At 60.7% G+C, this 23,020-nt stretch overlaps 1 protein-coding gene across 1 annotated transcript; it reads right to left on the reverse strand.

Moving 5' to 3' along the window:
* Window positions 1-11,536: 11,536 nt before the first annotated feature.
* On the reverse strand, window positions 11,537-18,110 carry BRINP2 (BMP/retinoic acid inducible neural specific 2). The gene is made up of 7 exons (XM_026039847.1): window positions 17,872-18,110; window positions 16,046-16,236; window positions 15,691-15,890; window positions 15,095-15,200; window positions 14,248-14,484; window positions 13,168-13,390; window positions 11,537-12,797 (listed from the first exon to the last, which is right to left on the reverse strand). The coding sequence occupies exons 1-7, from the start codon at window positions 18,108-18,110 to the stop codon at window positions 11,681-11,683; spliced, it is 2,313 nt and encodes a 770-aa protein (XP_025895632.1). The 3' UTR covers window positions 11,537-11,680.
* Window positions 18,111-23,020: the final 4,910 nt, after the last annotated feature.

The raw sequence follows: 23,020 nt of genomic DNA on the forward strand, positions 1-23,020 counted from the left end.
CCATCCAGCTTCCACTCGTCTTGAAAAATTGCCCTAGCTTTTAGGCGGGTGCAGAGGCTTTTCCCTGTGTAACCAAGTGCTGATTTCAAAACCACAGGGCTGAGTGACGGTGATTCCCATGTTAAATCACACTTAGAGGCAGCGACTGTCAGGCAGGAATGGAGAGCTTCTCCGATAAGTTGGAGCTATTCATTATTAAATTATCTTCATTCACTTGAACATCTCATTTTCATTGAATTAGATGAAAAGTGCTCCAAGCCAGCTGGTGCGGCTGCCTGGAGGCTGCCAGAAGTATTGTGCAAATGTCACTGCTGGCCTTTCCTCCCGCCCCAGCAGCATCTGCCCCTCCTTGTGAGACAGGCACCTCGTGGGCCAGGCTTGAGGCTGGTGGAGGTCTCCTGGGTGTAGCTGGGGAATTGCACGAGCAGATGGCCTGGCCCTCGAGATGCTGGATCACCGGCTGTGGGAGGTGGGGTGGTGGGGATGCGCTGAGCGGGGGAGTGGGGCAGCGCGGAGGGAGAAGGTCTGTGCCAAGCGCAGGGTCAGGCAGGGACAGGCACCCTTGGTGTCCCTGAGGGGGGACGGGACGGGTGTGTGATCCCTGGGGAGGCTGGCAGTGCTCTGAAGACCGTATCTGCTGCTGGAGAAGCAGGGGCAGCGCCTCCTGCTTTGACGGGCTGCAGCTGGGCTTGGCCGAGTTGCACCAGACAAGGGTCTTCTGCCTTCTCCGCACCTTGACCCCATGTCCTTGCTTTTTTTTGTCCCTTTCTCAGGCCCTTGAAGTGGGGCTACAGCCGTCTGGGTCTGAGGGGCATGGCAGTCACTAAGTGTGATGCCAGCTGGACGCTGGATGCTCTAGAGAAGGGACTAGCGATGGGACCTGCTCCCCTTCTGCTGTGTGTGCCCGCAAATCCTTGCAGGTGGTTTTACCCTTCCTGCTGACTCTGCTCTGCCCACCTAGCCTGGGGATGAGTTTGTCCCACCTCTGGGCACCCGCCAGCTCAAACAGTCTAGTTCTAGCTCTAGCTTTGGCCCGGTGTCCAGATGAACTGTTTTGATTCCTGAAGGGATTATTTATGTATTTATTTATTTTTGTGAGAAGATACCATCTGGCTGCCTGCTCTCTTGTCTCCGCTTTCCCCTTGGCACGAGTAGCTGGCAGCAAGCCCCGCAGCTCAGCGTGGATCCAGCGGGCTGCTAGCTGGGCTAGCAGGTCCACAGCTCGTCCAGAAACCAGGCTGATGGTTGAGAACTGCCCTCAGGAGGGTCTGTCTCAAGGCAATAGACCTTGGACAGGTCCCACTGCGCCACTCATCTCTGTTGTGCTCATACGTAGAGCTGGATCCTTCCTGAGGAGCTCAAAAGCAGGATGCCTGACTGCTAATCAATCCCATGCTTTTGAGGAGTAGGCAGGATTCCTCCTGCCTGTCACAGTCTGCAGCCTTGCAGATCAGTGAGAATCCCTTTGGTTTGTTGCTCTGCCCGCTGCAAAGTCCTTCCCACCTCCCACCTGCACAGCGGTGGGGCAGCTTTCTTCACGCAAACATCTACCATGTTGTTCCCAGCGAGCACCTCCGGGCTCCCGGAACGGCTTCACAACAACTGTTGCTTTTCCTTGCCAGTAAATCTCACCAAAGCAACTGCTTTGATCAATGCGCTTGGATTTCAGGCTTCAGCCTTGATCAAGGCGGAGGGAGGGAAGAGCCGCAGACTCTCGGGCGCTTTGGAGACCATCTAGAGAAAGAAGCTTGCTCTCCAAGAACAACCTGCTTCAAAGTAAGAGGCGGTGATGTCAAAATAAGAGTAGAAGAGGCCGGAGGAGGAGGAGGAGGAGGAGGAGGAGGAAGGCTGCGGGGTGTCCTGGGGCCTCACACAGGCAGTGACAGTGGGGTTGGCATTGACATGGGGCAGCTGCTGGGTGAAGGACAGAGCGTCACTTGGGAGCAGCCCCTGGTTGGAGGCAATGGGAGCCTCCCGGTGCTTACCCTGCCTGCAGCCCCCTTCTCTTGGAGCTTTCGCTTCTCGGCCCTCCCTGCTCCTCCCGGCGCCAGGGGCCGGGAGGCGAGAAGGTCTGCCACGCTGAGAAGTGGTTGCATTCACTTCTTGGGCCCGTGATTTCGTTCCCGCTTCTCATTCTCTGGAGTGCGCTGCAGGTCCGGTGCCAAGGAACCGAAGGCCACTCTGGGACTAGGGGAAAGTTGTTTTCCACCCAGGGAAAGGATATTTCCTCCGCTCCAGCCAGTCTGCTTTGACTCTTTCAGCTCTCTGTGCTGGGTGAGGGCGGTGGTGCGTGTGCACAGCTCTGCTTTCCATCAGCTCAGAGCTGCTGGCTGGTGGTAATTAATGGCCAGGAGGAGACCTCCTGCGGCTCGGCTGCTTTTTTTCCCTGCTTCCATGCACTGACTTCTTCGCAGCTCTGGTCCTTGCAGGTCTCTGCCCGCTCGCGAGCGCTGCTGTCGCCCGCTCAGGTGTGTGCACGGGCGCACACGCCTCCTCCTCTCCTCCAAGCTGCAGATGGCAGGCAGAAAAAACAGCCAGACAGATGTGTTTTTCATAGCTCCCAAGCCAGGCATAACTAAACATTTACATTTATTACCAATTAGAGGGGAAACAGACTGTAGTTTTATGTACTGAATGTGTGTGGATATTTCTCTTTTTGTGACCTTACTTAAACCCCTCACTCTCCTCCCCTCCCTGCAGAGACTCAATGTCTTTTATATAGGGCCGATCCCCTGGAGCAGCCTTCCGTAGACAGCCTCCATAGGGCTTCCATAGGACCTTGGGCCTCTCTGAGAAGGCGAGAAGAGACAAAATCAAGACAAGCTGCAGTGAGTGAACCAACTCAGTGACTCAAGTGGCATCAACCAACTTGGCTGGTGCCAAGGTGAGCAACATGGTGCAACACCATTGCCCTGCTTGTCTGTGCAACGAGAGCTGGTCAGGGTAGGAAACGAGGACAGATTTTGTTTGTGGACAGCTCGTCTCACGCAGGCTCTCAGTTGTGTGGGCATGAGTTGTTTCGGGCTCTGTGAGGACACCAGCTTTGCTAGGCTGCATTTCTGGGCCACTGGGGAATCAGTTAATAAAGTGCAAAGACGAAGTAGTTTTCTCTGTGCCTTTGGGCAAATTGCAGCCCTAGCTGGGCTGTGTTTGGCAGGAGAGTTTTTTTAAGTGATGTTGCCCCAGGTCCTCCTTGATGCAGGGCACGCGGGCGGGCTCTGCAGCCTGGGCCACAGGGCTTGGCGAGCACCGTCCCCCGTGCTGCGCGATCAGCAGGCTGCTCCGGTGCCGGGCACCATCGGCCGGGGCGGCAGCAGCACCATGGGCCAGGGCGGCAGCGGCACCACGGGCCGGAGCTGCCGCGTGCCGGTCCCGCCGCGCTCCCGCCGGCGCCCCGCGGGGCTCTGTCCCTCCGGCAGCCTCGGGGCAGCGGCTCTCCTGGTGCTGCTGCCTGGCCGCTCCAGGCACCCACCTCCTCGGTTGCCAAGGCAACAGCCGCTGCTTTTGAGGTGGGATTTTATTTTGCTGCTTTCCCAATGCTGCTGCTGGGAAGGGTTTGCAGGGACCCCCGTGCAGGCGCCCCCGGAGAGCCCGGCGCGGGCGGCACGGTGCCTGTGCGCATCTCCAACGGGCTCGCTCTGCAGCCCCAGCCGCCTCCACAGGGGCTGTGGCAATGCAATAGTTTATTGGAAGGCTATTGCAGTGCTCCACCAGCCCGTTGGAGGTGGTGAGGAGGGCCGGGGCGCGGTGGTGGGAGCGCGGCGCACACGTGTGCAGCCTTCACCCTCGGCTCCCGCTGGGGCCGCCGCCGGTGCAAATCAAACCTGAGCAGGGAGAAAGATGACCCAGGTCGGTTGGAGGGCCAAGTAATGCTCTGCGAGAGGATGACAAGAAATAAATAGCCCAAGGAGCAGAGGAGGGAGGCAAGGGAAGGGCTGCAGGCGTTTGGCAGGGAGAGCCCTTAGAGGAGGAAAGGCCGGAGGCTGCATTGCCCCTCCGGGCTCTCTGGAGCAGGTGCCTGTGGTTTGCAGCCTGCGCAGGGCTCTGTGCAGGGGGCTGTGCCACAGCGAGGCGCTTGCTCGCTAGACTCGACTGTTTCAGGTGAAGTGGGTCCTGGGAGCAAAGCGCAGTGGGCTGCGGCGCTTTGGAGCGGGCTGCGGATCTGGCCCGTCGTTCCGCTACTCAGCACACCCACCAGCGGTGGGTTAGCTGGAGTGCTAGGTTTAAGATTAAAATAATAATAACAATAATCTTCCTTTTCTTTTCCCTTCCCCTCAGCTTTGCTTGTGTGTGACGGGGTGGGAGCTCTTGGCACTCTTGGCAGCTGGGATGTTAAATGTGTTTCCACATGGTCTCTTGATTATTAATGGATTTTAGCACTTGACAAAGTAGAAATTAGGAGATAAAAGCTATTAGAAACTAATTTGGGTAATCACTGCATCTGTTCCCCCAGGAACGTTTCGGAGAGCGCTGCTCCGAACAGCATCACCGATTCTCAGAAGAGAAGGAAATCTCTTTCTAACTGCGTTTCACGAGCTTCAGGGGAGCCCCTGATTTATGGGGAATGGGGGGTGGCCGGCTTGGGCAGTCCCAGCCTGAGCAGCTCCCTTCTCCCAGCTGCCTCCTTATGGTGTTTTACAGGCTTTCTGGACACTGCCTGCTCAGGATGTTTTATACACTGTATTTTTGTACCGTTCTGTCAGTAAAACAACCGCTCTCAGGAATGAGTGTGGAGAAACAACGTGTGCCTGTGTGGAGGACAGGGGAGGTAAATCCTCCACTGTGCAGGTATTTTCCTCTCACAGTCCCAGGGATAAAAAGGGGCTGCAAGTGGGGAGATAGATCCACAAGACCCTTTGTTCCTTCATGTCCCATGTCCTGCGGCTCATCTCTGAGGCAGGAGGCAGAGCTGGATGAGGAATGTCTTGGAGACATCCCATCCGTCTCGGAGACACAGCGTCGGCTTGCGTAAGGGCTCCCCATCGCGGGGCTGCCCCCCTTCCATCCTACATGAGCAGAGGAGGGCACAGCCTCTGTCCTCTCTGGCAGACTTCTGTGGAAGGACACCAGCCCCCTAGCCTGGGAGGTGGCATAAGTTGTGTCCTGGGAGAGTTTTCCTGGTCCCTTTGAGGCTGTATGTGGTGAGAGGAGGATTCCCGTGTCCGTGGGAAGGGAAGGCAGGACATCCCTCTGCATTTTCTCTGCACGGCTAAAGGAGGCGGCGGGACCAGCTCCCTGGGGATCATTAGGGGACGGAGAAGTGACGAGGCAGCGGAGCTGGCGCTGGCGCAGGTGCTGCGTGAGCGCGGCTGCTTTGGAAGCGGAGCGGCTCGCCGCGTGGGCGAACCCCTCTCCTGCAATAGGGGCTGCCCGGAGGCTGAAAAGGGCCAAAACAAAACCCAAGCAAACCCTCGCGCTGCGAGCAGATAGGCTAACCCTGCTCCGCTGCTCGCTTACCGCCGTCGGAGCGGAGCGCGCGGCTGCGTCCGGCCCGGCCGGAGCCAGGCAGCAGCTCCGAGGCCCTGGGGAAGCCGGTGCTGCCGGCGTGGGCTCTGCTCTGGCCCTGCTCTGGGTAAGCAGTGAGGAGAAGGAGGATTATTGTGTAGAGGCAAGGGATGGATGCGGGGAGACTCGCAGCAGGGAGGAGACCCTGATGCTTGGGTGGTTGGAAGGCCAAACCTTGTGTTTTCCGTAGGGAAGTCTGGAAGCCTGGAGGGTCCTTTCCAGTCCCTCCTGAGGCACCCAGGCCAGGAGGGTCAGCTCCCCATGGCTGCCTATCACCCTTGCAGGGACAGTGGGAGCTGGGACCGGCCCTGCCGGGAGCTTCCGCACGTCCCTGCCCTTGCCGCCTCTCCCTTTAATTGGGTTTCCGTGTAGCGCCACCATTATTATTTCATCCTGGCAGCCTCGCCGCCTTCGAAGCAACCGGCTGAATCCTCTGTCCCCCGCCAAGGAGCTTATGTAACCAGAAGGAAGTAAATTTTTCAGCTTGGCGAGCGGCTGGGCGGCCGGAGAACCCCGGAGCGCGTGGGCAGGCGCGGGGCAGGGGTGACACGAGCACGGTGCCTGCTGCCCCTGTGCGAGCGGCGACGCGCGCGCCCGGCTCGGGAGCACGGGGAGGGGAGGGAAGCCCCGCGCGCGGCGGCATCGGCTCCCGGCGCCAGCACGGGGCGCGGGGCACGAGCTGCTCGTCGGGAGTGACAGCAGCGCTGCCCACGGGCCTGGGGCCCTGCGCTCCCCGTCCTGCCTGTCGGGCCGGAATTAAAGAGCGAATTGTTTGGACAAGCTTGTTAAGTGGATGTTTTCCCGATGCTGGTGGGGAAATCGTGCCGGCTCCGTGCGGACTGAGCTGACAGGCGGCTGCTGGCTCCTTCACCTTGGAGGGGGAGCTGCTCCGTGCCGCTGCCTCGGCCCTCCTCTTCCTCTCCGGCTCCTCGGCGCTTGGCCAAGGAGGGCTTGGAGGGGCCTGGGCACGGGGGCATGGGGATGATGTTCAGTCTTTGCTCATGGAGAATTGGGGCTCTGATAGGGGGGAGCCCAGGGAGGAGCCCAGATGCCACGTCCTGCCCAGGGGAGCAAGCACTGGCACCACAGGGAAGGCTGGCAGCAGCAAGGGCCAGCCGCATCCTGCACCGCGGGAACGGGCCAGGAGATGGGGAGAGATGGTCCCTGCTCTGCAGGAAGGGTGTCCAGGCAGTGGAGCTTGTCCCCTCGCAGGGACCTGCCCTGCACAACTGGGACCTTCCCTGCACAACTGGGACCTTCTCTGCATGCTGCCGCCAGCCGTGAGCATTCCGTGTTGGAGCCGTCGCCTCCTGCCCTGCCGCCGTGTCACCCTCTCCCACCTGCCCTCTCCAGCTCTGCTCCGTTCCTGAGCGCTGCCAGCGGGATGTGCTGGTGGAGGAGCAGGGAGGAAGCGGCTGAGGTCACCAGCGATTCGAGAGCCCCTTAATTGTGCCCCATGCTCCCCAAGAAGTGGCCATTTACTGCAGGCTCTGTAGGTCCTCTCCATAGAGGGAACCCCAGGGAGCAAGGCGTGGGCGGATGAGAGCCCTCAACAGCTTTGAAAGAGGCGGCAGAAGAGATGGAGCAGGGAGGAAAAACCCAGCCCACCGTCAGAAAAGGGAGAAAATAGAACTAAACTGAGAGAAACTGCGAATGTGCTGAAGCGGCTGACGACAACCCTAACAGCAGGGGAGGGCTCCTGCCTGCCGCTTAATGAGGCTCTGGTGCTAATTTGCCACCTTGGCTGCACTTCTGAGCTTGTCAGGGGAAGGGAGAAGAGATGAGGCTAAGGAAGCACCAGTGAGGGTTCCTCCTGCCGCCTGGCTAGGCAGGTGTTGCTGGGCTTTGGGAAGCGACCGTCCATAGCAGACTTGCCACCCTGGCCTGCCTCCAGAATCTCCCTTCAGGCTCAGGAGGCCACCAGGAACAGGACAAGGGTAGCCACACAGAAGCTGTGGCTGGCCAGGCTCAGGGGTGGCCCAGGGCTCAGCTTCCTCTTCCACTCAGGTCTTGTCTAGCCACAGCCCTGCTCACTTCATGCAGCCCTTGGGATGTGGCCTGTTGGCTGGGTCTGCTGCAAAATGTTGTACTCGCTTTGGGGTGTAGAGGAGGAGGTTAGCAGGGCAGTGCGTGGAACCTGAGAGGCAAATGTCCCCATTTCCACCCTACCATTTTCTTTGCAGGTTCCAAGAAGATGAATGAATGGAAACCGTGTGGGTGCCTAGTATAGCTACAACACAACCAGAGCTTTGGTTTGATGCATCAAAACCGAGAGGAAGAGTGTTTTAGCAACCCCATGCCAGCACAGAGGACAAGCAGGTAGCTTCTCCATGCCTACCTTGGCCAGAAGCACCAGGCAAACACCGAGAGAGCTGTCAAACAGCAGAACAGCTCTGTCAAAGGGGTGCATGATGGTTAAGTAGCTAATGCTGTGTATCTAACAACGCAGGCAGAGGAGCTCGACCAAAAATCTTCAGCAGGAAGCCCTCCATCTGGGCAAAATTCTGTGATTTTGCCTTCCCTGCCTTGCTGTACAAAGCAAGAAGGCAAAAAGCTCACTGGTGGTTTCTGGACTTTCTGGTTGGCTTCAGGATGGGTTTCTAGGGAAATCCGCACCCTTGGTGTGCTGTTTCCATGTCAGGTGAACAAGGACACGTCTTATGCAGGCCCCTCTGCTCCTCGGGGATCCTAGTCCTCCCAGCACCGCACCGCCCCACGGGCTGCCCATGCTGCTCGCCCAGGCTGGCACAGCATCGCCCTGGCTTCACAGATGGGGCAACTGGGCAGGTGAAGCAGCAGCTCACGGGTGGCGAGGTGCTGCTGAGCACAAGCTGAGCCACATGGCCTGCCCCACTTGTGTCACTCGATGGCAAAATAGTACAGCTTGACCTGGAGATGCTCCAGGCCGGGATCACCTGGCACCACCTCTTGCTGAGTAACCCAGAGGGAGATGCTGCTGGTGCTGCATGCCCTGGGCCAGGTCATCCTCCCAGCCAGCCCTGCTGGGATGTTATTTGCAGAGAAAAGCACTACAAGGTAATCAGATGCCGACCCCTGGCTATTGACCTTGTCTTCTTAATCACCTCCTTTGAACACCTTAACCGCTGCACAGGAGTCGGGATGTGCTTGTTAGGGCCTGGGTTGCTGTGCAGCCCTCGGGCTCCCCCCGGATGCTCCCCAGGGCTGCTCCCCCGGGATGCTGCCCAGGATGCTCCCCCGGGATGCTCCCCCGGGATGCTCCCCGGGATGCTCCCCGGGATGCTCCCCGGGCAGGCATGCAGCCGCCACTCTGGCTGGAACTCGAGCTGCGCCCTGCTCCCAGCAGCAAATCGCATGGATGTGCTCTTTGACTCAAATACAGCAGCTTATCAGCAAAACTCAGGGACCTCCTCCACCTCTCCCCGCTTGAGCATGGGGCAGTTTGGCCTTACTAGTAATGAGGGGCTGGTAGCCGGGCGTTGTTCCCAGCGTTATTGAGCCTGTATTCATTCCTCCACCGTAATTACCTTGATGCGGGTCCACAGCGAGCCGGGAAGCAGGGCTGGTTTTAGACTCAGTCCTGGACTTGCTCCAGCTGGGACTCAATGCTTTGGGTCAGGACCCTGTGCTTTTGGGCAACATGGCCTAATAGCCCGGGGCTGCAGAGAGGGGAGATGTTAGTGCTGCTCTTGTGGCATCCCCTGGCTGTTACATGGACAGGAGTACCCGGCTTGGAACTGACCCGAGACGGATAAGCCGGGGTCGGCCTCCTGCTGCAGGGAGTGTCTGCAAGCCAAGGGGACCGGTGTGCACCCCCCGAGAGCGCCCTGGATGTTCTTCCTGTGATGTCTGGGCTTCTGTGGAGCCTTTGCCACTGATCACATGAGATGCTGTTTCCACGTATCCTGGATAGCAACAAAGAATTCAAATGGAAACGACACTTTTGAGGCTTTTGCTTGCCGGGGCGAGGAGTGCGCCTGTGCTCAGCGCGAGCCTGCGGGCAGAGCTCCTCTTGGAGCGCCAGGGTCCTCGAGGTGCCGCCTCAGCTCCCAGCTGCTCCTTGCATTCGTGTCCGAGTGCCCTTAGGCTGGCTAACAGCTGCTGGGTTAAGTATGGGAGAAAACATGGTAAGAAAAGCTCTGCCTAGAGGAGATGAGGGATAGGAGAGCAGAAAGGGTGCAGCCCTGAACTTTGGCCTTAGGGGCAGAGGAAGCAGCCACCCAAGATCTAGGCGTGCGTGTGGCAGAAACAAGAAACAGCCTCTCTGAGAGGACCTCAAGTGGTGAGGACTTCCCTGCGGCCGGTGCCAGCCACCCAGGCACAGGGGAACCCGTTTTCTCTTTGTGCTCTGGCCACCACCACGGCACCCTCCAGGCCAGAGGAGCTACACAAGGAGCATCCCAAACCAAGCCAGCAGCTCTGCCAAACTCTTGAGGTGATTTCCCTTTCAGGACTAAAGCTATGGGGGAGAAGAAGGGGGCGAGGCGAGGCAAGGCAGGAGAGGGAGAGCAGAAACCCAGGTGACAGAGTGAGAGATGCTCTAACTACAATCGACTGCCTGATGGATTGATAGGTTAGACAGCGAATATAAATAGCAAGCATAGTTTCCCTCTCCTGGGCTTTATCCCCTCCCCGCTGCTTATCTCTTTATCTGTCTCATGCGAGGCTGGAGTGGGGCTTGCTGCAAAGTTTTTGCAAATAGGCAAGATTTTCCAGCTGGGGAGGACGCACATGGAGATATATATATAAGATATATCCATTATAATATATATTATATGTATTTTTTCATCCTCTTTTTTCCTCTGCTCCCCCCTTTCCTCCACCTTGAGCAGCTGCCCCTGCGGCTGCTTTCGTGGGCTCAGAGGGCCGCCCCGGCCGGGCTGTGCTCACGGGCCGGCCGTGGAGCCTTCCCCATTCCCCTCCAATGCGGCAGGACGCAGCCCAGCAGGCGCCACCTTCTCCTTGTCACCGGAGCAATGAGGTGGGCACCTTCCCTCTGTTTCCAGCACACACCTGAGGTGGGGATGGCAGCTCCACATGCAGGGAGGTGCTGCAAGCAAGGTCTGTGAACCTGCGTCCTCCTCGACATGCCCTCCCAAACACAGCCACGGAACAGCCAGGCCTAAAGATGACAGTACCTGTTCTTTTTTCTTTTTTTCTTTTCTCTTTTCTCGTTTCTCTTTTCTCTTTTCTCTTTTCTTTTTTTTTTTTTTCTTTTTGCTTTTGGTTGCTCTTTTGCTCAGAAAGGCATTTTTAAAAAAATATATTAAACAGATAACATTTTACTAAGATGTCCCATGGCTGAAGCCACTGACAAGGAATGACCTTCCCCAAATAAATAGGTTAGGAAAAAACCAAAGCCCTCCAAAACAAGACAACCAAATAAATACATAAATATAACTTTTTTTCTTTTTTGTTCTTTCTTTGTTGTTGTTGTTGTTGTCATAAGGAAGAATGGTCCTGGACTGTCGACCTCCATCCGTAAGAGCAGCGTCCCCGGGGTGGCAGCCCAGTCCTCGCCCGCGTGATGGGTGACGCTGTCTCGGCTCGGTGTATTGCGGTGCAGGTTGAGCACAGGGGTGATGGACACTCACCAGGGTGCCCACCTTGCCAGGAAGAGGCCTCCAGGAGGTCCCCAGCCCCATGCCACCAGCCTGTTGCAATGACACCACCCTAGAAGGAGCGTGGGGAGGCAAAGCAAAGGCAGTGATAGAAACCTCTCTTCAAGAGAATACAAAAGTGAGGGTGCTGAGGAGATGCTGCTGCTTTCTCCACGCCATGGGGTGCAGGGGCCCTTGGTGCATGGAGCCAAGGCTGTCTCAGGTCTTGCTCCTGCCTGCCTGGGGCTGCCTCCTGCCCCACTGCTCCCCCTGCAAGCCCGCGGTGGCTGTGCATTCTCCCCAGCACCACAGCAGCACATTAAAACCAGGGCCCTCAGGCTGGGCTTACTGGCAGCATCCCCATGCTTGCCGGCAATGCAAGCTGCACGTGCCACCCTGGGTACTCCTGTGGGCTTCCTCCATCAGCACAAGCCCTGCCATCTCTTTGGCCAGTCGCTGGGGCCACCATGGAAGCACACAGTTGGCACCAAGGTAAGGCCTTGCTTTAATTTTTTTAAGGGTGGGTATTATTATTATTATTACTACAGTCCCTTTCCCCTGGCCCCCTTGCTCAGAGATCTGCACAGGCCTGGCTGTTAGCTGCACAGCTTGCTGGTCTCCTGCTCTACTGCGTTGGGCAGCTTGGCGTTGAAGGCCCTCAGGGAGGACTGGATCCTTGCCACCTCGTTGTTGGCCAGCTTGAGCCTGTGGCGGAGCAAGCACGTGAAGAGGTCAAGGCGGGTTTTGCCAGGGGGAGACAGCCTGTTCACCCGGTCCCTGATCTCCAAAAGCTGCAGCATGGCCGAGTCCTGGGAGCCCTGTGTGTAGGGGTAGTCCAGCTGAAGGATCAGGTCGCGAATAGCGTCTGGTTCAAAGGGCAGGCTGTAGCCAAAGACTTGCAAGCTGTTGATTTTCATGTACCCCAGGTTCTTGGAAGGATCTGACATCTCCAAGGGTTCATAGTAGATTGTCTCATTGGAGCTGTCATCCAAGGACTTGATGCGGCTTCGCAAGTAGACGTGGACTGTTTCAAAGAAGGCTTTCCACTTGTTCCCTAAAGTGAGCGTCCAGTTCTGGCACTGGGCAGAGGCATCTACGTTAGTCCTTTCCCAGTCTGGGAAGCTGCCCTCGTTGATGGGCATGAACCAGCTCTCTGAGTGGCTTCCCCCAAAGGGGTTGACATAGATGGCCATTACAGGCTCCAGGGTGCTGTTCTTGGTGAGGCAGATCTGCAGCGAGAGGGCCAACATCACGTGAACTAGCCCAGGCTTGTACTTGTTGCTCTTCAAGGTCAACAGCATGCGCTTCCTCCAGGAGGGGTCAAACCAGCTCCCCAAGCGCATGTCATTGCTGATGAAGATGGAGTGCACCTCGATGCGGCTGTCCCACTTCTGGAGAAGGTACTTGAGCTCCAAGTCCTGCAGGTCCGTCTCAAGGCCCAGGTAGTGTTCCAGAGAGTCGGCCACCTCGGGCCGGCAGAAGCCCTGGGTGAGCACGTAGCCGTGGTTGCAGTCCCCACAGCGGGTGCTGTTGTCCTCGGCACAGCTGGCGCAGGCTGGCCCGTCGCCCAAGGCACATGGGATGGGCCCCTGGCAGGAGGCTTGGTCAGGGGGGCAGGTGCAGCTGCGGCTTTCCTCCAGGAACGTGCCAGGCACGGTGCTCTCGCTGCAGTACAGGAGTGACTGAGCACGGCTCCACCAGTACGGAAGAGACCTAGTGGAGGAGAAGGAAGCAAGGGAGGCGGGATGCTTATGGGGGACATTTGTGGGTGAGAGTCTTTCTCTAGGGAAGACCTTGTGTGTGTTTTTCTGGGACCATGCTGCACTTCTGGTGACTCCCTCTTGTGCTGATCCCATTTTTCCACATCCAGGCCTTAACCCAATCTACCAGGACAACATTCCCAGGCCAAAGTTGCCTCCACTGACTTCTCACCGCCAGGCTTCCCACAGTCATGGCGGGGGTCCCTCTAGGCCCTACGCACAGGGAGATGGGCAATGGGTCTGAGCTCTGCTTGGGGATTTGGCCTATGGCCCCAGCCTGGGGACAGGGCCAAGGCAACGAGGCCAGGAAGGAGATGTCCTACCTCTCCTTTGGCAGTCTGAAGCGAGGTTGCCTGCGGCAGCGTTTGCTGAGGTTGAAGAGCCGCCGGATGATTCGGTGGCTTTTCCTGGAGAGCAGCTTCAAGCTGGTGCCCAGCTGCTGGTAGCGATGCTGGACATCCAAGTCCATGGCCCAGTAGTGGGAGATGGCCGTCCTGTTCAGGAAACGGTCCCCCGGGAGTCTCTTCACCAGGGCCTGGAATTCCTCTGTGGGGAGAGGGGCTGTGTTAGAATCACAGGATAATTAAGGTTGGAAGGGACCTCTAGAGATCATCTAGTCCAACCTTCCTGCTCCAGCATGCACACCTACAGCTTGTGGCACAGGGTGGCATCCAGGTGGGTTTTGAAGACCTCCAGAGAAGGAGACTCCACAACCTCCCTGGGCAGCCTGTGCCAGGGCTCTGGCACCTTATACATCAGATCCCCTCTCAGCCCTCTCTTCTCCAAGCTGAACAGATCCAACTCACTCAGCCTCTCCTCGTACGAGAGATGTTCCATTCCCTTAATCATCCTGGTTGCCCTTCTCTGGACCCTCTCCAGAAGCTCCACGTCCCTCTTGTCCTGGGGAGCCCAGAACTGCACCCGGTACTCCAGGTGCGGCCTCACCAGAGCTGAGTAGATTGGCAGAATCACCTCCCTTGACCTGCTGGCAACACTCCTCCTGATGCAGGCCAGGATCCCATTGGCCTTCTTGGCCACGAGGGCACACTGCTCACTCATGGTGAACTTGGTGTCAACCAGGACTCCCAGGTCCCTCTCCGTGGAGCTGCTCTCCAGCAGGTCGACCCCTAATCTGTGCTGGTGCCTGGGGTTATTCCTGCCCAGGTGCAGGACCCTGCCCTTGTCCTTGTTGAACCTCATGAGGTTCCTCTCTGCCCAACTCTCCAGCCTGTCCAGGTCCCTCTGGATGGCAGTGCAGTTAGCAGAGCTGGGGAGGCGGCAGCAAAGGCAGCACTGCAACTGCCGCCATGTGCTCTTCCTCGCGGTGATCACTTCTGGCCCTCAGTGTGACAGCCCAGCACGTGGCCAGGCCCGGTGCCGGTGCCGGGCGGTGCTGCGCTCACCTGACTCCTCAAACTGTGCGTGGTGGCTCTCCCAGGCGCGCTGCAGCTGGGCCAGGCTGCCCTCCATGGCCTGGATGTCGGCCTCGGGGCAGTTGCACTGGGGGAAGGCCGGGCGGCATTGGCAGCAGCAGTCGTTGCTCCGGCACAGCAGCTCCCCGGCGGAGCTGCACGCGACGTAGCTGAGGGCGGCCGCCACGAAGCGCTCACGCAGGTGCCGCGGCAGCACCGTCTGCAGCCCTGCGGCGAGAGGGGCCCCGCGGGCTCGGTGCGCGCCGGGTCCGCAGGGCCCTGCCGGTGCCGGGGCCGACAGCGCCTGCCGGCTGGGCAGGGCTGCACCCCAGGCACGGCAGGCGGCCGCCGAGCCGCGTGTCCGCGCTCCCCATTGATCTCGCCACCGCTTGGCGGAGGAGCAGCAGGCTCTTCCTGCCCGGCTTTGCTTCCCCCTCTCTCCCCAGGCTCTCAATTAAAAAGCAGCAGCTGAAGTGCAGCGTGCCCATCGTGCCCGCTCGCACGCCACGGTGGCATACAGCGGCGTGGCCGCAGCGGCGCTGTCCCCACGCAGCCCTGCCTCCCCGCGCCGTGGCTGGTGCCCCGCGCTCGCCAGCAGCCTGTCCATCCATGGGCTCGAGTCGGGCGCTCCATCTCCGCCACCCCGGGCACTGGGGCCATAGGGGTCCCATGGCACCAAACCATCTCTGCAGCTTCACCTCGCAGGCCCAACGGGTCTTGGTTTCCCAAGATTTCTGTGTTCCTAAAGGCCCCCATAAGTATTTGCAGGGGGATCATGTGCTTTCTCCAAGCGCGGCCCCTTCCCTCCCGCGGTGCCGCGCGGCCAGCCAGCCCTTACCCAGGAGCTGCACTTTGTTCTCGGGGCTCTGCACCAGGACGGAGCTGACCGAGTCCAGGTTGTCGTAGTTGCTGCAGCCGAGCGGCCCCGTCCGCGTTTCCGTCACCTGGGAGGGCAGGAGCAGAGGCCCTCAGGGGCTGGGCAGGGACGTACGGACACGGGATGCACGGGACATCTCAGCTAAACGCTGGGGGCCACCGGCGTGTGCAGAGCAGCTCCGAGCAGCTCTCAAGGGAGCTGGCCAGGCCACCCAGGCTTGGGGATGCCGCCGCGGCAGCTGCGAGAGACCTAATTGCCTGCTAATTGGCCTGTTGACAGCCCGCAGCCCTGCCTCCAGCCCGCTGAAAAATGTGGCTTCATTAACGCGCCCAATTTCCCAGAATTAACGCGAATGCGCTAACCCTGCTGGGCTGCTGGCCCCGGGCTCCCCGCGCAGCCCCGGGGCCACCCACGGGGACGGAGAGCGGGGCTGTGGCTGTGGGATGCGGGCTGTGCTACCCCGTGCCGGGGCTGCAGCGGGGTCATTGCCTGCAGCCACGCAGACCCCAGCCCAGCTTTACAACCGCGCGCGGCCTCGCCGCACAGCCCTCGCCTGCCTTGATGGCCGCTGTGGCGATCTGGATGTGGTGGAGCCGGCGCAGGGTGCTCTCGCGGTCGATGAAGTAGGAGGCCGCCAGCTGGTGCAGGGTCTCCAGCGAGACGGTGGAGCCGTTGCCGGCCCCTGCGGCAGCGCTCGCGGGCTCCGCTCGCCGGCTCAGCTTGCGTTTGTCCACAAAAATGGTCAGCGACTCCTCTCCTGCAGGGACACGCCACGAGCGTCAGGAGCAACTGGTTTCTTTTCTCCCCTCCCTTGGCCCTACTGCTCCATCTATAGCGTTTACTTCCCAAACCATCCGCGTGGTTGGAAGGGGAGCGAGCGGCGCTTGCGGCCCGGGTGAGGGCGGCGCTCACCTCCCAGCGTGGCGGCCAGCAGGAAGTGCGTCCCATACTTCTTGATGAGGTTGTCGGTGATCTGCTGCAGGCTGGGCCTGCGTCCCAGCAGGCGGATGTTGCGGACGAACTCGGGAGCCAGGGGCAGCGGCAAGCTGAAGAAGTCTTTCCGCTCCAGGGCCAGGTTATTCACCTTCCAGCGAGCAAATTCTCTGCAGACAGAAGCCGAGGAGAGCAGCACTGAGCCGCGGGAGCCAGGAAACCAGAAAATTGCCTGGCAGGACTTCCCTCGGACAGGGGGTGCTCGGGTAGGTGCAACCCCAGGACCACCTTTGGAGGCCTGAGGGATGTGAGAGAAGCTCAGAGAGGATGAACTGGATTTCGCAGGGCAAAGCAAGTACTTGCGATGCTACAGAGGATTAATAGTTGGAAAAGCTTCCAAACAGACCCTCCCAGCCTCCCTCTCTCCTTGGTGGAGCTGGAGCTGAAGGACCTGCCCCTACTCCAGCTCCTCAGTGCAGCATTGCTGGGTCAGGGCTGTGGCCGAAGGACCTGGGCGTCCTGCTCTCTCTGGCCTTGGGATCACATGTGCCAATGCTGCCAGCTAGAGATGGAGCCCGGATGAAAACCTGAGGCCCTCCCTAAGCCATCAGTGGTAATAATGAGCTACAAGCATTGGAGGTGTCCATTAGCATTGACGAGTCGGCCACCTCCACTTGGCATTCATCACCATTGGGCCCGGCTCCATCACACACGCACATGCCTGCACGAGCCTTATCCATCTTTGATTCCCCTCTCGTACAGCACATCCGTATGGATCTGGGTAAAAATCCAACAGCTGAGTGTTCACTGCATTTAGACGTTGATAGCGTTGGGTGCAAGGCCGGAGATGCCGGGGTGAGCTGTGCCACGCGCTGCCACCGCGGCGCGGGGCTGCCCTCCCCGGCGAGCGCGCGTCCCGCTTGCCACGGGATGGGAGGACGCGTGGGCGCTCGGCGGCCGCATCCCTACATCCCGTTAGCCCCGGCGGGGGCCGCGCCGGCGCCCCCAACCCGGAGGCAGCCCGCCAGCCCCTGCTGCCGTCTCCAACGGGGCTGTAAACAATGATCGGCCAATTTCTGCCTAATCGTCACCATTTTGCTCTAATTAAAATCAGGCTGTGGCTTTCAGACAGTTTAATTAGGGCTGATTGGGAGAGAGGAGGAGGGAAGCAGGAAACTCAAGCCACCACTTGCAGGGTGCCAGGTGCCTCCTAGGGTGACTTGTTCTCTTGCATATTCAGGGTGCCCAGGAGGGCCCCGTGTGACACCAGCCCCCGGGGTCCCCACGCCACCTCTCCCAGCTCTGCAGGCTGCTTGCTGTGACTGGCGTGTGCGGCGAGGGGCGCGCGGCTCGGCACCCCGCGCTGGCGGCACAACAGCCTGCCGCTGATTATCCACCCCGGAGGAGACGCGCGTGCCAGCGAGCCGGCTGCGGCCCCAGGGAATCCTGTCCGTCCCAGCAGCGTCACCAGCGGCCGCGGGAGCCCCAGCGCAGGAGCTGCACCGTGCTGCGAAGGGCGCAGGAGCCGCGTGGCGACGGGCACAGGGTGGCAGGCGGCTCTGCCCGGCCTCCTGCGGGCTCTCTGGCCCCCCCAGGCCGCCTCCTGCACAGCCCCAGCTCTCCAAACCACCATCCCCAACCGCGCTGTGCACCGGTGACTTGGGCTCTGCATCCCCTCCTGCCCTGCTCGCCCATGTGGGGAAGCAGGAGCTCCGCTCCGAGCCGGGCACCGCCACACCAGCTCCTGCACCCTCCCAGCGCCCTCCCGCCCCTGCGCAAGGGCCGGCCCCCGCGCTGCCACTCACCTGTAGATGCGGTACCTGGTGGTGAAGCCCTGCCGGTAGCGCTCCATGAAGTCCACGTAGTCCTGGGCTCGGTGGAAGGGGCCGCGGTCGGTGAGGAGCCAGTCGAGGGGTGCCGCATGCTGCTGGGGCGCCGGGCCACCCGCCCCGCGCCCGCCGCACGCGCTCAGCGCCAGCAGCGCCAGCGGCCACGCGAGCATCCGCCGGGGCCCCTCAGAGCCCGAGCCGTCCTGCCGCCTCATGCTTCCGCCTCCCGGCTGCCTCCGTCATTCTCGCCCGCGCCACCCGCGGGGACACTCACCGCCCTGCAACGGCACCGAGAGGGTGGCTCATCAGCCACAAGCCTCGCAGAGCACCCAGAACCTTAAGCACCAAGGCGGGAGGTGCTGGGGAAGCACCGGCCTCCTGCTAATGTGCACACGTGTATGTCTTGCGCGTGTGCAATGTCTCCACCAAGCACCTCAGCTCATTCCCTCTGTCAGCAGGCCATGACAGCCCCATGATGGACACATGGGTGAAGGGATGGGGCGCCAAGCTCCATGGAAAAGGGAATTAAGAGCAGATCACACCACCTACATGGCAGGGTGTTTCCCTTGGCGTGCCCACGATGACCCAAAGCACTGACCCTGCTGAGAGCCCAACAGATGAGCATTTAGGCAAGGAAGGACTTTGGGAGGAGCCAATTCCCTGCCCATGGAGAAGCTGCAGGGAACAGAACTTAGGAACGAACCCAATTCAGCTCCAGAGGAAAAGCCCCTATGCCAGTGTGCAGGTGCTCCTGGTGACTACCATGTCTGCGTGCTGTGTGGGGAGCCGTGCTGAGCAGCGCCGGAGAGCCGCAGGCCGTGCTGCGCAGGGTAGGACTTGCTGTGGGTGCAGGGGCTGGCTCCTGGGGCAGCTGAGCGCAGCCCTGCCCACTCCCTGCTCAAGGAACCTCTGGCCTTTGCTTCCTATCTCCTTCCATCCCATCAGCCTGGCGGGCCGAGCTGTGCAGCGACGGCGGTTCCAGGTGCCTGGTGAGGACTCAGCGTGATCAGTTGGGGAGCAAGTCTCTGCCACAGCAACAGGTCAGAGCTCTGCTGCGATGCCCTGCTGCTTCCCTGGGGTTCAGGCTCTGGCTGCTGGGGAGAGAAAATCGGCCGTGACAGTGATGGGAGCAATCGATGGGAATTGCAGTGTCAGGTGTCAACTCGGATCAGCCGGAAAAGGGAGGGAAAGCTGGGCAAAAATCAAAATCCACTGCAGTAGAAATGGGGCTGGGCTCTCAGCAGGGTATGTGCCAAGAAAATGCAGCTTGTACAAGGTGCTCGAGGCATCGAGCTCCTGCGGAGCATTGAATGTGGCAGGAAGCTCTCCCTAGGAGAGTGCGGATAGGAGCTAATGGATGTAGTGCGTTTTGGGGATGTCCGTCGTGAGCACGTGAATCTCCTCTTGATTCTGCTTCAGTGAGATTATAAAAAAAGGAATTAAAAAATCATATTCCTTCAGAGTGAGCTGGAAAAGGCAGCTTTTCTGGCTGGGGCACATGACGTTTGACTCCTGGGCTTGCAGGGAGCCCATGAACGGCTGGGGATGCTCCCGGCCGTCCCGGCTCCCTCCCCGTCCTGCTGGCAGGGCCAGCACTTGCGGGCGGTGGGCGCTGCGCATCCCGAGGGGTGCCCTGGGCCCCCCAAAGCCGGCCCAGGGCAGAGCGCCAGCCAGCAAGTCCAAGTGCCCGTGTGTTGGAGGGGGCGGTGGGATGGGATGGGCCAGGATCCACACGGAGACTGGAAGGAGCAGCCGGAGCGCTTCGCTGCGAATGCGCCCCGAACCGAGCACAGCGGGAAGCCCGTGCAACCCTGCAAGGGCTGCCTTATCGGCCAATGTAAATGTGGAGTATAAAAATATGGAAGTGGGCCACGGCGGAGAGCCCAGCCGCCTGCTGCCGAGACGGAAGGAGCGAGAGCAGCCTCCCCGCCTCGTCTCTAGAGCCCTGCAAAGGCTCCCGGCTTCAAACTGCTCATTCCAAGGGCTTGTTCCGACTACATGGCGGCTCCCTGCTGTGTCTCTCGGCTCTCCTGCAAAATGAGCTGCAGTGAGCGGCGGGAGGTGAGGGAAGGACTGAGGCCGGGGGAGCAGTGGGGACCGAGGTGTCCCCAGGGGAGCCCCGGGGATGAGAGCAGGGTGCACCGGGGACCTCGAGCCTCCCAGCGCGTAGGGATTCGCTCTGATTCCCCGTAACAACGATGGGCCGAGGCGGGAGGCAGGCTGGGAGCCGGAGCACTCGTGCCTGGCCAACAGGCACCAGCCCTGGGGCCTTCCAAACTGGGGGTTGTGTTTGGCAGATGATTCATCACATTTAAACATGTAATTTCTTTTTCTTCCTCTCCCTTCCTCTTCTATTTCTAGACCCTTGAGGGTGCACTTTAATTACGCCTTCCCAGCTTCTCGCTTCCCCAGCCGGCGGGGCCGGCTCCTTGCTAGCTTTGCCCGGGAGCTGCGGCTCCCAGGGCAGTGCCGCGGCTCACGGCGAGCTCGAGCTCCTCTCCATGGTGCTTCTGGTGCTGCACCTGGCTTTTCTGGGTCTGCAGCCAGCAGCGGGGCCCCGGGGAGGTTGTTGGCAGCCCGCCGCTGCACTCAGGTAGCTTGTGCACCGTGCAGCGAGCTGTCACACCGGGAACAGGCTCGGCACAGAGGGCCCTGCTCCTGCGCCCGCATGCCTGCCGCCTCTGCTCAGCTCCCGGGTGGCTTCTGACCTCCCTGCGGCTGTGTCCTGGCTGCTCCACGGGCACCGTCTCCTGGCTGAGGGCGGCTCAGGCAGGAGTGCAGTGCCCTGTGCGCGTCCCACGCCGCCCCAGCTGTGCCGGCCACCCTGGGGGCCTCTGCGCCCGGCTGCTGCGTTCTCGGGCACAGCCCCACACGCTGGCACCGGCGGCTGCCCAGCGCCTGGTATGGGCACGCACAGCTCCGGGCGGGAGGCCCTTTGCGAGGCTGCCCACAGGGCTGAGCGCGCAGAGCGGGGACACCGGGCGCTGCGTCCTCGGGGCAGAGCCCAGCCCAGCGGGAAGCCCTTGGAGAGTGCAGGCACTCGGCCTCCTTGCCCGGGGCTTGCTTGGCGAGCCAGGGCTGCACGGGCACCACCTGCTTTAGTGCTCAGCGACAGGAATGAGGAGCAGTTGTGCATTCCTGCAGCCCAAGATCCCCCGGAGAGGGGCTCCTGGTGCCTCCTTGCCAAAAGGGACCTGCCCTCCTGAGCTGGGCAGGAGGGGAGGGACAAACGGGCAGCCACGGGTTGCACAGCCCTGTTTGGTTACGGGGTGAACCCACCACCCAGCAGCAGCCATCGCTGCCCTGCACAACTCTGCTCACGAGCTGTCCTAACTTAGCGGCTTTTACAGCTTCTGGGCTAAGGAAAGCTGTTTACATGTGAAAATCCTGACTTGGTGCAAAGATTTTGCCTCTCTTGGTCACACTGATGATGAAACCAGCAGTGAGCAGCTATGAGGGCACGCTGGGGACGTGTGTCCTCAAGAGCACTGACGGTGGGTAACAAATGACCTCATTCACCCTACTACTAGGTCTGGAAATAACTTTCTAATCATTTTCCTTGACCTGAAGAATGGAGCTTTGATGAGGAGCATCTGATGACTTTTACTTAGGGTTTGCATCATGTGAAACTGGAAAACATCCAGCTTCTATCCCCCTTCTGTAAAAATTCTGGAACTAAGGAGCACCCGTGCCAGTGTTCTGGGCAGACATTCCCAGCACCTCAGGCTGCTCTGGGGCCTGTCCTGCGCAAGCCCCTCTGCGAGCCCGCAGCCCCTGCACCAGCGGCCGGCACATGTCCTGTGTCATGAGCACCCGTTGGCCTCCGCGCTGGATGCTTTTATGTCCCCAAAGGCCCAGCTTGGCCACGGAGCCGGCAGCACAGAGCAGTCGCAGCCGCTTCCCCTGCCCGGGCGCGCGGGAGCCGCTGGCGCCGGCATCCAGCCCAGCTACGCCCAGCCCCTGCTCACCGCGGCGCCGGAGCCTGCTCGGGAGCCGCACACTCCACCGCGGATCAGACAGAGCTGGATAATTAAGACATCACCTAATTGCCAGGGACATTAACATTGATTTCTGCCCGTTTATGCTGCTGCAATGTACATTTACACACGCACAGATGGCGTGAAGTGCGAGCGGGGAGCTGGGGACCGCAGGCTGCCTCGTGCAGCCCAGCCCCAAAGCCTCTCTCAGCCCCTGCGCCCGCTGCGTCCTGCGTCCCAGCCCCTCAAGCACAGGAGGGCCTTGTCCCTGAGCCTCCTGGAGAGGGGCACGTGGGGCAGGGCTGCCTCCGCGGGCGCCCTCCCGGGCTGCGCTCCCTATGGAGCCGCTCTCGTGCTGCACAGCGGGACACAGACCCAGCAGCACCAGGGACTCACTGACCCACCTGCCCATCGGGGGGATAGCTGGAGCTGCCGTGGAGCTGTCAGGCTGAGGGGCCGCCCTCCTCCTGCCCTGCCGGGCCGCTCAGTGACTTCACTCACTCCCTGTGCCCAGGGGGATGCTTTGAAAACTTGCAAGACTTTGTGAATTAGGTTCTTTTTATTAACTTTCTGTTCCATCCTTAAGTGGGAGGAACTTAAAGATGAGGGTAAAGATGAGAGGGAAGTCAGAAAATTCCCAGGCTCGGGGAGCTCAGGATTTGCATAAAACATCAAAGGTGTGTGGCGGCGGCTGCATGCGGCACGGCACAGCGCCCCGCGCTGCCCTCCGGCCCCGCGCGCAGGAGCTCCCGCCAACCTGCCCGAACACGGGGCGCGCACCGGAGCCGGGCACGGAGCGTCCCGGCAGCCGCGTCCCATGCCCCTGGAGCCGCGTCCCTGCGGCCGCTTCTCCCCGGGGCGAGGACGGCGCCTGCGCTGCGGGCGCTCGGGCCGCGCCGGCTCCGCGCACCCGAGGGAGCATCCCGGTCCCGCCCGTGCTCGGGGCGCAGGTCCAGGCCCCCAGCCCCGCCGGGGGGCTGCGCGGCGGCAGCTCAAGGGAAGGGGCAGCGGGTGTCCGGCCCAGAGGGACAGGAGAGACGGGCGCGGGGGGAGCGCTCGCCCTGCCCGTGCCCGCTGCCGGCGGCCCCAGCGCTGCCCGCCGGGAGGCCGGCCAGGAGCCCCGCGCTGCCCAGGTGCCGCCGAGCGCC

The sequence above is a fragment of the Nothoprocta perdicaria genome, unplaced genomic scaffold (genome assembly GCF_003342845.1).
Source record: "Nothoprocta perdicaria isolate Ctin4 unplaced genomic scaffold, notPer1 scaffold_243, whole genome shotgun sequence".
Classification (NCBI taxonomy): domain Eukaryota; kingdom Metazoa; phylum Chordata; class Aves; order Tinamiformes; family Tinamidae; genus Nothoprocta; species Nothoprocta perdicaria.

Bases quoted from the DNA above. Each gene is read 5' to 3' on its own strand.
- BRINP2 (XM_026039847.1), bottom strand. From the start codon at position 18,110: ATGAGGCGGCAGGACGGCTCGGGCTCTGAGGGGCCCCGGCGGATGCTC. The intron at 15,201-15,690 runs GCAGGCGAGGGC...CTGCCCTCCCAG, and splicing joins TCGCCACAGCGGCCATCAAG to GTGACGGAAACGCGGACGGG. The intron at 12,798-13,167 runs GTAGGACATCTC...CTCCTCCACTAG, and splicing joins TTCAGACTGCCAAAGGAGAG to GTCTCTTCCGTACTGGTGGA.